The sequence below is a fragment of the Symsagittifera roscoffensis genome, chromosome 9, assembly GCF_963678635.1.
Source record: "Symsagittifera roscoffensis chromosome 9, txSymRosc1.1, whole genome shotgun sequence".
NCBI classification, from domain to species: domain Eukaryota; kingdom Metazoa; phylum Xenacoelomorpha; order Acoela; family Convolutidae; genus Symsagittifera; species Symsagittifera roscoffensis.
This window is the reverse complement of record NC_087070.1, coordinates 26,325,405-26,339,156: the sequence shown is the minus strand read 5'-3', so window position 1 is coordinate 26,339,156 and position 13,752 is coordinate 26,325,405. Positions and strand designations below refer to the sequence as shown.

Here is a 13,752-nt window from a genome sequence, read left to right as displayed (position 1 = left end):
TTGAGCTGAAAGCATCAATTTGTTTCATATCCTTTGTAAAAGTTTCGTCAAAAATGGTTAAAAAGTTAAAAATTAACTGGAGAAAAAAGCACGCTGCGCACAGGCACTTGCTAGAAAATTGGTGGAAATTTTTTCCAACCTCAATACTTTTAAAAGACTCACGGGCTGATCTGCAATATTCATTAACTATAAAATTTCGGAATATAAATGGGGCATTTATTGAGTTTCAGTTTGCGTGCATTTTGATTGGTAAAAGTAAAGCACCGATGAAACCGACTAAAATGTACAGCACACATACACTTGTGGTGTAATGAGGGGACAACTTGGCCAGATCTTGAGTGAGAAATGGCATTGCAGGAAGGGTGAAATACATGAAGAAAGTGCACAGTCCAAATAAGGAGCAGCGAACTTCCGTGGGCAATAGACCCGACAGTCGCATCCACATGTTAAGATTCACCACCTGGCTCAGTATTCGGATAATCGTCATCAGTGCAAGTGCAATGTGTAAGCTGGGACACGAGTATAAAATACAGGTCAGTAGTGAACTTAAGCCGAAAGACACAATTGCCGAAATCTTTAGGCTGAAGTTCACTTTAAGAACCGGAATGAGAACCGCACATGCAACAAGCTCTCCGATTATTGTCAACATCAAAGTCTCATAGTCGGAAACTTTGAGAAGTTCGATTCTTCCATGAGCTTCGTCGCAGTAGCTAGACTCTTTTCCCGTCCTGAAAACGAAATCATTTTTGATAAAACTCATTCCATAAGTCACGAATCTAGTTGTAGTACCAATCATCATAATGCAAACAAAAGTTCTCAATATTTTCCAGTTTTTGAGAGCAGCCAGTGACATTTTCAAAATATTCGCGCCTTTTGCCTGTTCTTTTGATCGGCCTACTTCATCTTCGACTTTGAGAGCAAATTTTCCAGGCAGTTCGCGTTTGTTTCGACGTGCCATTTTCTCTAAAACATCATAAGCTTCACTGGACCTTCCGTTAACCAATAGAAAACGAGGCGACTCGAGCAGATAGACGATTGCAGCTAAGCAGAAAAGGACAAGCGGACTTGCAGTTACAGCTACAAAAATTCTCCAGGACAGATCAGCGTAGTGCAGTAATAATAGTCCAGCGAGAACAGGGAATGCAGATGCAAACACAAACCCTCCGACTTGGTTTCCGGAAATCGGACCCATCCAGTGGTACTTGGGGGGCAGATACTCGTAATAATATGTCATTACTATGTTAGTCACGCCTGAAAAAAAAAATTCCCAGATCTTCGAATCTCAAGACAAATTCGCTTTCTATTAAATTTTATATCCTTCGAATTGGTTTTTCATAGAACCATAAGAGAAAAAGCTGTTCCCACAAAAGGAAATTGTTTCCATACCATACTTTGTGGTTATGGACTAGTATTCCCAGCTTTTACCTTGTATAAAAGTAAGGGGATTACGGTTTTCATAACACCGGCAAAAGTAGGCTGAATTAAAGTTTTAATGCTGTGTATCCTTCGTTCTCAATTTCTCAAACCCTAAAATCTTTTAATTGATTGATACAAATTTATTATTGAATGGGCAATGAAAAAACCTGACCTCCCGCTAAAGAGAATAGAAGTCTGAAGATGATTAACCAAAACACATTCGGCGCTACACTCGAAGCTGCACTCCAAACAAGTGACCATAACCCAGACATAATTATGGCCTTCTTCCGTCCATACAAATCGGCCACCAAACCCCATAAAGGGTAACTTAGTGCGAATCCGGCAAATGTAGCAGAGAGAATTTGGGGCTCAATGGAAGGGTTAAGATCGAATTCTGCAATTAGATCTGTAGCTAAAATGGGCATTAACTGGGCAATGCTGAACTCGCTGAAAAATGCCAAGCTTAAAATCATAAGAGCCACAATTTGATCTTTTCCGAATCCGAAAGTCGAAATGATTTCGGTCGTTGTAAAATAGTCATAATTCAGAAAAGGACTTGTTTCATCTGTAGTTTTTAGGTCCTCCTGGTTTCTTCCCGAAAACTCAAGTAAATCTTTTTTGTCTGAATCAAGGAGTTTAAATTTCGTTTTGGATGACGCTTTCATAATTTTTACACGGGATGGTATATTCAATATTGAATTGGTGAACAATAATCTAACATCGAATAAGTGAACTAAAATGGTACAATGCTGTTAGAACTTATTATACGAGTAAAGATTTGAGATAGAACTCAAAAAACTTGCTGCATACATATCAACGTAAGAGTTGTTAATTTTCAAAATAATAGTTGATAGTGGTAATCAAATTTTAGTTTTATACTTGAATAATTTTTAGTATAACGTAATATCCACTAAATGATTCGTTTGTTGTCATTGAGGAATAAATTGCTAATAGCTGAAGCGAGTAGATGATAATTAATGGGTGATAAAAACCTAGAAAAAAAACTCGGTTACAGTTACAGTGGCTGTGATCAGGCGCGGATCTAGGCAAGGAATTTCTCGAAGGGGAACGGGTTTTCAAAAAAAGGCGTTTTTAGGCACTTTTTGGAAAGTTTTGACAAAAAATTTGCGTTTTTTCGGCGCGCGCTCCCCCCTCAAAGTTAGTATAGATTGGCGCCCCAGGCGCCTTTAGAAAAATTTTCAGGTCGGTCAGCCAAAAATGGGTATCTCAAAATAGTACAAAGGGGGAACCTTTGGGTCGGCAGGGGGTCGAATCCCTCAGGGTGGGGGGAGGGGGGAGAGCATACGCCCTACCCCTAAATCCGCTACTGGCCGTGATAATTATCGGCTACAACACTGACTTCATGGAATGAAATTTGTTGGAGTAGCATCAGCAAGTGGTATTCTGAAATTTTTTAAAAAAACTTTGAACAAAAGCCGGATTTTTTTTAACTATTCCCCTTTTGGTACCAAGTAACAAAATGCCACCCCTATAATCAAATAAATCACCGGTTAAGCATGTGTGCATCTTGTACCTAGTAATGAATCTCGCCTTTTCCAAACTAGGGGTGGAAATAGGTAAAGAGATCCGGGATAACGTACAAATCGAAGGGAAATGGGTCGTTCCTAAACAGGGCATATAGCCTTCGAATAATTGAATCCTTTTAGTAAAAACAATATTGATGATCAATATGTCTTTTTAAAACCAACCTTACAATTATTTAGTTTTCAAATCAAATTGAAACTTATAAAAAAATTCAGAACCGGTTCTCGCTGCAGGAATATTGCGCTGCAAGTATATTCACAAAGTTGAAACAAGCCGAAATTTGGTCGAGACGATCGAAACACAAATCAAGCCCCTCGACCCAGGATTTTAGCCTTCTGCCATTCGCCGGATGGTCAGAATTAAATTCTTTAAAACCTATTTATGTATACATTTAAATTACATTTATATCGAATCAACGATATGATGTGACTTCATTCAACCTTATTTAGTCTTGCCGTGAAACAGCAGCGAGTAAACGGCGTGGTTCAGAGATGCAGAGCAAAGATATCAAAGGGTTGATATTCTTACCAAGTTTGAAAGTTTTAGATAGACTATTCCGTACGGATGCTTCGGTCTTAACATTGTTATCACATTGAGCATATTTTACCGTATGGCACGGCGCAGTGAGAGCGACAAAACGTTTTTTGAGCATCATCTCATTCTGGCAGAAACTGGTGACAGAACCACCACAGGAATGGACGAAATGGGTGGCGATAGTAGAAATGTATATTTTTGCGGAGGTCGATAGAAGTCAGGGACTTATTAACAGACAACCCACCAATCATACAACCAGCGGTTGAAATCCATGGATAAACAGAGAACAAAATTAGAGGCGTAGAGAAACAACAAAGTCGCCTGTGACCAAACAGATTCAAAAGTGTAACACTACATTTTTTTTTCGGTGTCGGGCCGGAAAGCCAAAACAAGTCCAACTAAATCTATCAAAATTCGACATGGGTTAAAAAACACCAAACCATTTTTCAAAACCCTACTAAAGCTCAAGAGACTGCTGTCGTTGACGAAGGGTCGATTTTTGTTTCTTTTTTAAATGAAACTTTTTTCTTATAGATTGGTATTTTTTGCTGGTTGAATCGCCTATGAACCTATCATTAGTAGAACAACCAATTAGTCGCTGCTACATTAGGTGATGCTATCGTTGTAGAGTAATTGAGTGTTGCCTTCGATAATTATAATCTATCCAGGTTGACTCTGATTCTTCGCTGCAGAGCGAAATATTTGTGCTCATTCTGTAGGTGAGGTTGCATATCAAACTGAAGAGTGACCGCTGATGATACTGGAGAATAATTGGAAATTTATTCAAAAAAAATCCGATATAGGCTGACAAAATGTTCTTTTATTCGTGTCGGGAAAAATCGATGATTTCTTTTAATTCAGTGCCGCGAATGAACGAACACTTTGTCAGCCGAGAGAAGAAAAATCTTCGAAAAAGCAGCGCCCACTCTCCAGTATCTTCAGCAATCCCTCTCCAGCATGATATGCAACCAGACTATCGAATCAGCTCTAGTTTTTCCCTCTGCAACAAAGAATCATAATCATCCTGGACAATTTCTGATCATCGAGGATGACACTAAGTTACACAATAACAATACAACCATTTGCTATTAAAGCAATAACCAACTGATCCTTCTGCTTGTGATAATTTCATAGGCGGCTCAAGCAGAAAACAAGAAATCGATCTCTCACAAGGACATTTAACAGAAAAAAAATCGACCCTTCAATAACAAAATCAGCCAACTAAGCTTTAGTGTTATGAAAAGGCTTAGGAAACCCCGCCGAACCCCACCACGATCTTTCGTCATTAGCTCTGCGATAACAAAATGAGGCGGAATTTTAGCCTGATTTGAACAATGCTACAAATCAGACTTGTTTAATTCGACTTGCATTGTCTTTGCTATCTGCAGACAAACAATGTTTTAAAAGCAACTGAATTAAAGTTACTCAAAATAACGATTAGTGTTTCTAGATCAAAAACTTGAAAATTAAAAAACTATTGTAGAAATGCATCAAAACCATAAAAAGTTGGTAGGAAAAATGTTTCCGTTCAAATGCTTTAGTCAAATTTTTTTTGCTGATGAGCAAGAAAACAGTGATTATAGGAGATATACAACTCTGGATGCACGATGGAGACTTCTAGATGTATTGCCCCTAATTTTGTTGTTATTGCAGATAATAATGTTTTTTGAAACTGTAAACAGCAGGGTAGCAAATTATCAACTATCATAAAGGTCAGTAAACCATCAAAAAGATGGAAAACAGCTTAAAGTAATAAAAAGGTTCAGCCGTTCAAGACCAAACCTCTGTCAACTCATGAAAAAACTAACGTTTGGAACCAGGTCTAAACTAGAATTTTTTATTGGATATTATTCTGATATTTTATCTCTATAAAATATTGAATGCTAACCAATCATACTCCATCAAACTAACAACCCTCTTATTTGTAATTGTTGAAACTACTTGAAGTTTCAACACCAGAACAATTTAAATTAAACTTAGAATACAGTTTTTCTCATTCTGGAACTAACTCGCTTAAACCGGTGTACACTAGATCTATTGAGACTAGGAAATATAAGAGTACGATTAAGATTGGTATTAGACTAAGAAGTTGCACGAATCTATCCGGCCGAAAATAAGATAGCGTGACGAGCAGACGGTGTACCTTATCTCAAATTACTCTATGAGTATACCCACAAGGATATAACTCATCTGGTGCCACCAAAAGCCTCAAACAGACCTTAACTAACTTGGGTAGAGACAAAATATAGATTGGAATTAGACAAATAAAACATTTCAAAAAAGTTATATGATAAGTTATAAGCCCGGTATTGGAAGAAGACGTCGAAGAAACAACATACAATTAGGAAGAAATCTACCAATTGATTTCATGATTGTACAACAAAAACGAGATCAAATATAGTTAGAATACTTCCAGCAGTAAATTTTCATTTACTGACAAAAAATTTCAAAGAATCATCTTCAAAAAACTCTCATGGCTTTAAACCTAATAATTCTACAATAACGACTGATAAAAACAACACTAGTCGCTTTCCTTAAATCAGCTGTAAATTGAATAACATCTTGAAAAAATATTTATTTAAAATATAAATACAAAAAATTATTTTGTATAAATCATACATCGTTAGAATAAATAAATCTTCTCTTCATACCAACTTCATCACCTAAAACATAACAGCAAATCTCAAAAATTAACAGTCACCAAAATTAAAACTTAATCTTTTTAACTTAACCCTTTATTGATAAACTATCAAAGCTTATCCTTGTTTTCACTTAATTAATTTCATTTCGAAAAACAGATCAGATAGGTTTCCCTTAGATTTTTAAATTAAATTAAATTATATCTAAATTTCTGATCATCAAGGCTTGTCCTTGGATCAATTAAAACAATTTTGTTCTCCCCCTCCCATATTAATTAGTGTCTAAAAACCTCAAACGTCGATTCACTACCCAACCCTTATTAAAGACCCAGCATTAACAGAAAATTTTCAAATAGCTAACCATTCTAATTAGGGTAAACAGTGAAGAACTTCGGTTAGTCATCCTTCATTTGATTCCCCTCCTCTTAGATGACCCAGGCTAAACAGTTCAACTTAGCAAGTCATAATATAGTATCTAACGAACTACTTGCGTTCTAATTATACCTGAACCTTGTGGATCGATTTACTATTCTCAAACCCTTGATCACAAATCACAACCCTTAAGTAAGATTAGGTAAGTAATAGTTTAAGACATTAGAAATCTTTAATCCCAAAATTGCATCGATCATCCTAAACCTTATGTCAAGAGACAATTTAGGAAACAAACAAACAATCATAATTCACAATTGTTTAATTAACGACGAAAAATACGATCTTGTAACCACACCACACAGACAAACAATAGGATACATCAGAACAAAAAGACAAACACTAAGAAAGAAAATTATTAAAATACAAAAACAAAATATTAGGAAACGATTTTCAAAACAAAGAAACCTAGTCTCAGAATCAGAAACAACCGCAATACAAGAACTTCACAATTCAAAAGGACTCCATTAAAAAAAACCATCAAATTGACGATCAAATATACTTTACTGACGCAAAAACCAAGTCACCAGCATCAATAAAAGAAAACGTAGAACCAAAAATTGTTACACAAACAAACCAATACGTCTGTACAATTGGAATCAACCAATAAGACACATTGAAAATTACACGCTAACAGTCATGCAACACAAAAAATTTTCGAAATGAGGAGAATCTAGAAGATTCAGTACTCCCATTTTTAATACATCCATTAACTGAAGCTCGAGGACAAGTACAATTTTACCAAAATTTAATCGAAAATTTATTAGAAAAAGGAGGAAGTCCATACACAAAAAAAATTCCTGATCTAAAAATCAAAAGACAACTTCTTGACCGCTATCTCAAAGGTATATGTAGTCTCACATCACAAAATGAAGTCTACACAATAGAAATCAGATCACCAAACGCATTTCGTGACAAATATCTCACTCAAACTGATGACGTAGATATCGAATTATCAAAAGTTTTTACACAATACATCAAAAGTATACAACATCAAAACTCACAAAGAGCAAACTCAACCTTCACAAACAATGTATTCTCACTTATCTATAGCTATCTATCTATATTAGAATTGAAAGAACCTCAAAGCGATTCACCAACTCAAACATCTCGACATACAACTGTACGACAAGAAATACACATATTTTCAAAATTCTTGAATGCAATCCGAGAAGATCTAACTAGTAATGACATAACACAACATGTTAAACACGATCTACAAAAAATATTAGCATGGCTCATAATCGATTATTTTAGTCATAATATTGATCTTATTGCACAAGCAAGAAAACTTTTTAGACCACAAAATACAGATGACGAAACCGTTTTAGTAGAACAATCAGATAATGATTGGGACCCTGAGTGGTGTCATGAATTATTTATTAAATACCAATAGATATATCAAGTCAAGCAATTAGCACAATCTCTATTCACAAAGATTATATTAGAGTATACCCACTTACAACTGACGCAACACCTTTAAAGTATAGTTCTTTCTTCCCTGAAAGAACAGGAGATAACAGTTTAAATTCTACTTAAGAACAAAGTGAAAATCACCCAATTTTTCAACAAAACAAAATTAATACAAACAGATACCATACCAGAATCCAACCTCCTTATTATACATCTAATTATTTTACATCAGATAATGAAGAATACTATAATCACAATCATCAACAATTTCATTCAAGCCAAAGACCCCGTTCTTACAATATTGACCAACCAGATAATTTTGGAACCATACACACGAGATGAACAAATAGGACAACCTAGAAATAATCCAACACCTTACAACAATATTTTTCAACAAGAAAACCCAGTATATACACAATCTTACCAACCAACTCAAATGCATAACGAAATCCCACTGCCATACTATTTACAACAACATGAATAACAAAAATTCAACTTACAAACATTTCTCAATTGCCAAATGCCGCAGAAATGGGTGGATCATCAATATCATCGGATAAACCACTAATGGTATTTACAGGCACAGACCCTGAATACTCTGTAGAAGATTACCTAAATGCAGACACAGCAAATTTAACTTCAAATATAGGACCAGAACCAGTAAAAACGCCAATTCATCAAAATGGATACGTAGACGCACAGCCTTAATCTAAACCACACTCGACAGCGCAGCCCAAAAATGGTTTTCAGTTTTACCTATAGAAAGAAATTCAGATTGGAAAAGATTTACACAAGAATTCTCAAAAATATTTGATTCTGAAAGAAACAAACAACACCAAAGAATTTTATGCAATGAAATTCGTAGACTACCAAATGAAATAACTAAACAACTTGCAGTAAGATTTGCAATCCTAGTCTAAAAAGCATACTCACTCAATACCCATGATTATAAAAATACAAAGATGACAGAAATCTTAATGATGACTCTAATACCTCAATTGCGGAAAATAGCAAAAAAAGAGAGAGCATTACACCCTTCCTCAATCTGAGAACCAGATTTGGACTTTAGGAAGCTAGAAGATCAGCTAGAACAAGCAGAAATCACTATGAAATTAGAATAAACAAAAAACCTAAAGCTAAAATATGTCAATAACATCCAAACCACTACTTCACAAATAAACAATTTTACCGACTCTCATACAGAATTATCTGAAAAAATCACTGGAGTCTTAAACATCTACGAGAAGAACTCAAATTTCAAAGGTGAACCAAAAAAGTGTAATTATTGCCAAAGATACGGACTCATCATTGCCGAATGCAGACAAAAACAACAAGATAATCAAAATAAACCACAAAAATATAGAGAACCAAATAAATCATTTCATCAGTACATGAAAAAAGATCAAAATTTACCCAACAAAAACATTTATAGTAATAATAGCTCAGGAAAATTACTTCCGAACAACTCAAATTACTCTAGACAACAATCCCCTTATAACCCAAATTACCGAGAACGATCACCCAATCAAAGAAATTCACGAAATTTCTCTTAAAACAGATATAGTCGATCAAACAGTCGAAATAGTCAATATCGAAATAACTATTCGAGATCACATTCTCGAAATAGATATTATTCAAATGATCGATCTAGAAACTCTTCATACAATATAAATAGAAATTATTCGAACTATAGGAATAGAGACTAAACGAATGATCGAAATAATAGATATCAAAGTAATAGATCATCAAGGCTTCCCTTGGATCTTTAAATTAAATTAAATTATATCTAAATTTCTGATCAACAAGGCTTATCCTTGAATCAAATAGAACAATTTTGTTCTCCCCTTCCCATATTTTTTAGTGTCTAACGACCTCAAACGTCGATTCACTACCCAACCCCTATTAAAGACCCAGAATTAACAGAACTTTTTCTAATAGCTAACCATTCTAATTAGGGTAAACAGTGAAGAACTTCGGTTACTCATCCTTCACTTGATTCCCCTCCTCTTAGATGGCCCAGGCTAAAACAGTTAAACTTAGCAAGTCTTAAAATAGTATCTAACGAACTACTTGCGTTCTAATTATACCTGAACCTTGTGGATCGATTTACTATTGTCCAACTCTTGATCACAAATCACAACCCACAAGTAAGATTAAGTAAGTTATCCTAATTTCGAATTATTCACGAGAAAGTAAAAATCATTCTTACGAATCGTTATACGCTTTTCTCTCCAACATAGCAAATACGACCCAAGTTAAGCTAACCACAAAAAATTGTAAAAACTAATGGTTTAAGAGATTAGAAACCACTAATCCTAATAATGCATTCATCATCCTAAACCTTATGTCAAGAGACAATTTAGGAAACAAACAAGCAATCATAATACACAAGTGTTTAATTAACGACGAAAGATACGACCTCGTAATCACACCACACAGACAAACAATAGGATACATCAGAACAAAAAGTTAAACATTAAGAAAGAAAATTGATAAAAATTAAAAACAAAATATTAGGAAACGATTTTCAAAACAAAGAACCGCAGTCTCAGAATCAGAAACAACTGCAATACAAAACTTCACAATTCAAAAAGACTCAATAAAAAAAACCATCAAATTGACGATCAAATATTTTTTACCGACTCAGAAACCACGTGTCCAGGATCAATCAAAGAAAACGTAGAACCAAAAATTGTTACACAAACAAACCAATACGTCTGTACAATTGGAATCAACTAATGAGACACATTAAAAATTACACGCTAACACTCACTTAACACAAAATTTTTTCGAAATGAGGAGAATCTAGAAGATTAAGTACTCCCATTTTTAATACATCAATTAACTGAAGCTCGAGGACAAGTACAATTTTGCCAAAATTTAATCGAAAATTTATTAGAAAAAGGAGAAAGTCCATACACAAAAGAATTTCCTGATTCCTTTTTCACCTTTAAAAAAAATTTCTTTTATTTTATTTTATTGAATTTTTTAATGTTATTACTGCTCCATAAACCTTAAAAAGGCAGTCGGAACATTCAGGGCTTTGCCCTGATACGAGCAGTCTTGTTTTCTTTTGTTAAAATAATGGCGCTGTTAAGTTTCACATTTTTTTGTTCTTTTTCTGTAAAATGAGAGCGGCGTTTTTTTTTCAAGCTCGTCTTTTGTGTTGTTTTAAGCTAATTCATCTTTGCCATATTTTTTCAATTTTCCAGCTTTTAGAAATTATTCTAATTTTTCTGTTATTTTTTTGTGTTTGAGGTCCTTTTGCGTTTGAGTTCCAATATTAAGATAAGTCAGTTTACAATTGACCTTGTTCAAACATTCACATTATGTTTATTTGACCTCCCATCCTGCAATGTCTAACTCGATGATTCAATTGCCACATTTAAAGCATCCTCTCTTGTTTGACCAGTTTCCTTCTACCGTTCCTCAAGTTTCCTTCATTGTTCCGACTTTCGATACGAAAGTAACGGAATATTTGTGATTGGGGTGGGTTTTTTTTTCTTCAGACAAATTTCGACTTTTTAACCAGCCATTTTTGACGGAATTTTTAACTGATAACGTAGATATTGAATCGGTCTCAATCGGTCTCAACCCTCCGTCTATCTTTATGAGGGCGATAAGCTTTGCGCCAAAAAAGAAAGGTCTCAGGGGCTCGGATATTTTGCCATCTCCAATGAGGTTTATCAGCTTAGTAAGTGATTTCAGAAAATTAAGTCCTGCACTGCCATTGGACTTATTAACAAGATCTTCAAAAATTTGAGGAATTATTTTATCAGGACTTGCTGCTGATCCGTTCGGAAAGGACATTATCGCTTTGTATAGGTCGAAATCGGTTACGAAAAAACTATCCAACTTTTCTGGATTTGGAGCTGCAAATTTGGCCCGCCGAGGGTGCTTAGACAACAATTTTTGATAGTTATCAGCTGATATAGGAGCAATTTTGTCATCCGAAGCAGCAAGCCTTATTCCTCCCTTTATATTTCCTTCATCGAGCTTACTACTTATTAGCTCTATTCTCTGCTCGAGATCACTAAGAGGCGGGCTTGAAACTTGGGGATGGGGTTTTGGAAGTGACACGTCATTTGCTCGAGTTTTTTTATTTATCAAAGAGCTCATGCTTGTGGTCTGTTTGCGTCCACTTCTTTTCGGTTGCTCCAAAAAACAAGAACGATGTTAAAAAAAATAAGCCATTTTGTAACATCTTCTATATTGTAGACGATGTCATTTATTTCGTCCGACAGACTTTCCGCCAAGGGAACACGCGAGTCTTTTGGTACTCTCTTGAGTACTCGGACATTTGAGATGGCTGTATTAACATAATTGTCTAGCACTAAATCATTACCTATTGTTGCTTTATTAACAGGTTTTACATATTTATTAACAGAACTAATTGTTGTGACAACAAAGCGCGTAAATCATTTGGTTTTAGAATGGGACTGTAAATATTTCGTAAATAATTAAATGGCTGGCCCTAATGCAAATGGTGAAAGTTCTGGGGCTCGGCGGAGAAAAGAGATCGAACTGACAGTTTACTACAGTCTTCCTAGAAATAGATTTCTAAATTATGTTCGACTGTTCATGATCGTGCATATATGCACTGTAGTCATCTTGTTCACGATAGGTAAGTTATAAAAAATGTGTTTTCATTAGTATCAGCAAGAAATGAGTTGAATACATTTTTAGCCACGGCAAAAACAGGACTGAGCGCTTCACTTGATTTCTCTGGGTCATTTTCGGAAATCGCCGTTGATGTTCAGCTCGTGGTCATTGCCTTGTTTCTATCATCTCTTTGCATTCACTGGAAGCTAGAATCAGTCGCCATTCAGCTTTCCGAGGAACCATTCAATTGCATTATGAGAAATCGAAGACGCGTTTTGCATTTCTTAGACACCTTCTTTTCTTCATTGGCGTTTATTTACACTACGGTGAAATGTAAGTTGCTATTCTTTTTCTGTAATGATCTGTAAACTTTTCCTCTCATTTTTAGGTACCTTAAAAAGCTAGTCGAGTGTATTAAGCGATTAGGGGTTAAGCAATTTTCAGTATCGCAAAAACCGGTCTTAATTTTGTTACTCTATCTTAGCTTCAACTTGCAGTTCTGCTTGTGCTTCAGGTGTCATCGTTTATCTGGATGATTTCAGAAATGAGGACAGTGGCAGCAATGATACTGATGATGCTCTCTGGAACAAGTACTTGATGGCTATATTGGCAGTTGTCCTTTTTGCAACGTGTTGTCACATTGTAATATCAGGTGAATAAAAACAACTGCTAAAGCACATGAATTTATACAATATTCATAATTCGGACTTTTTGAAAGATCTATCAGCAGAGCGGCAAAATTCGAAGCATTATTGGTCCGACTATTTAGGATGATTTTGTCCTGCAAAATCAGTTACATCAAGGAAAACTCGTATGGCATCGAATGTAGTACCTTATTATGGTAATTTTTAGCTGTTATTGGGATAAATTCACATACATTATTAGCAAGGGTTTTCCAAATGTGTACTGGCTTTTCTCCCATAAAAGCTATATTCTTCACCCTTGTGGTAAGAAAGGGTGTTGCCACCGGGTACAAGACTTTTTTCTTGGAAATAATTTGTTTACAGAATGATCAAATTAGAAATGGTGAGTTCACCCGTCTCATTAACCGTCTGTATTTACCATTTATCTTGGGAACATGCTTATATGGAAAACATTAGATCTTCGAGCCACCTTGCACTTTGAAAGTGGTAAATATTAGGTCAATGTGCATATTTATGTACTGTACTCCAAT

At 35.2% G+C, this 13,752-nt stretch overlaps 2 protein-coding genes across 2 annotated transcripts in view; one reads left to right on the top strand and one right to left on the bottom strand.

Moving 5' to 3' along the window:
• LOC134854496 (ABC transporter B family member 1-like) overlaps positions 1 to 13,752 on the top strand; it is a 53,387-nt gene that overhangs the window by 9,906 nt on the left and 29,729 nt on the right. The window contains exons 2-4 of the mRNA XM_063870769.1: positions 12,406 to 12,600; positions 12,663 to 12,911; positions 13,093 to 13,230. Of these exons, the coding sequence (XP_063726839.1) occupies positions 12,441 to 12,600; positions 12,663 to 12,911; positions 13,093 to 13,230 (547 nt within the window). The 5' untranslated portion in view covers positions 12,406 to 12,440. The remainder of the gene's footprint in view (positions 1 to 12,405; positions 12,601 to 12,662; positions 12,912 to 13,092; positions 13,231 to 13,752) is intronic.
• LOC134854399 (putative transporter svop-1) lies at positions 177 to 2,162 on the bottom strand. Its single transcript, XM_063870635.1, has 2 exons — positions 1,589 to 2,162; positions 177 to 1,251 (listed from the first exon to the last, which is right to left on the bottom strand). Exons 1-2 carry the CDS (start codon positions 2,079 to 2,081, stop codon positions 227 to 229), a joined length of 1,518 nt encoding a protein of 505 aa, XP_063726705.1. The 5' UTR covers positions 2,082 to 2,162; the 3' UTR covers positions 177 to 226.

Bases quoted from the DNA above. Each gene is read 5' to 3' on its own strand.
- LOC134854399 (XM_063870635.1), bottom strand. From the start codon at position 2,081: ATGAAAGCGTCATCCAAAACGAAATTTAAACTCCTTGATTCAGACAAA. The intron at 1,252-1,588 runs GTCAGGTTTTTT...TTTTTTTTTCAG, and splicing joins TCTATTCTCTTTAGCGGGAG to GCGTGACTAACATAGTAATG.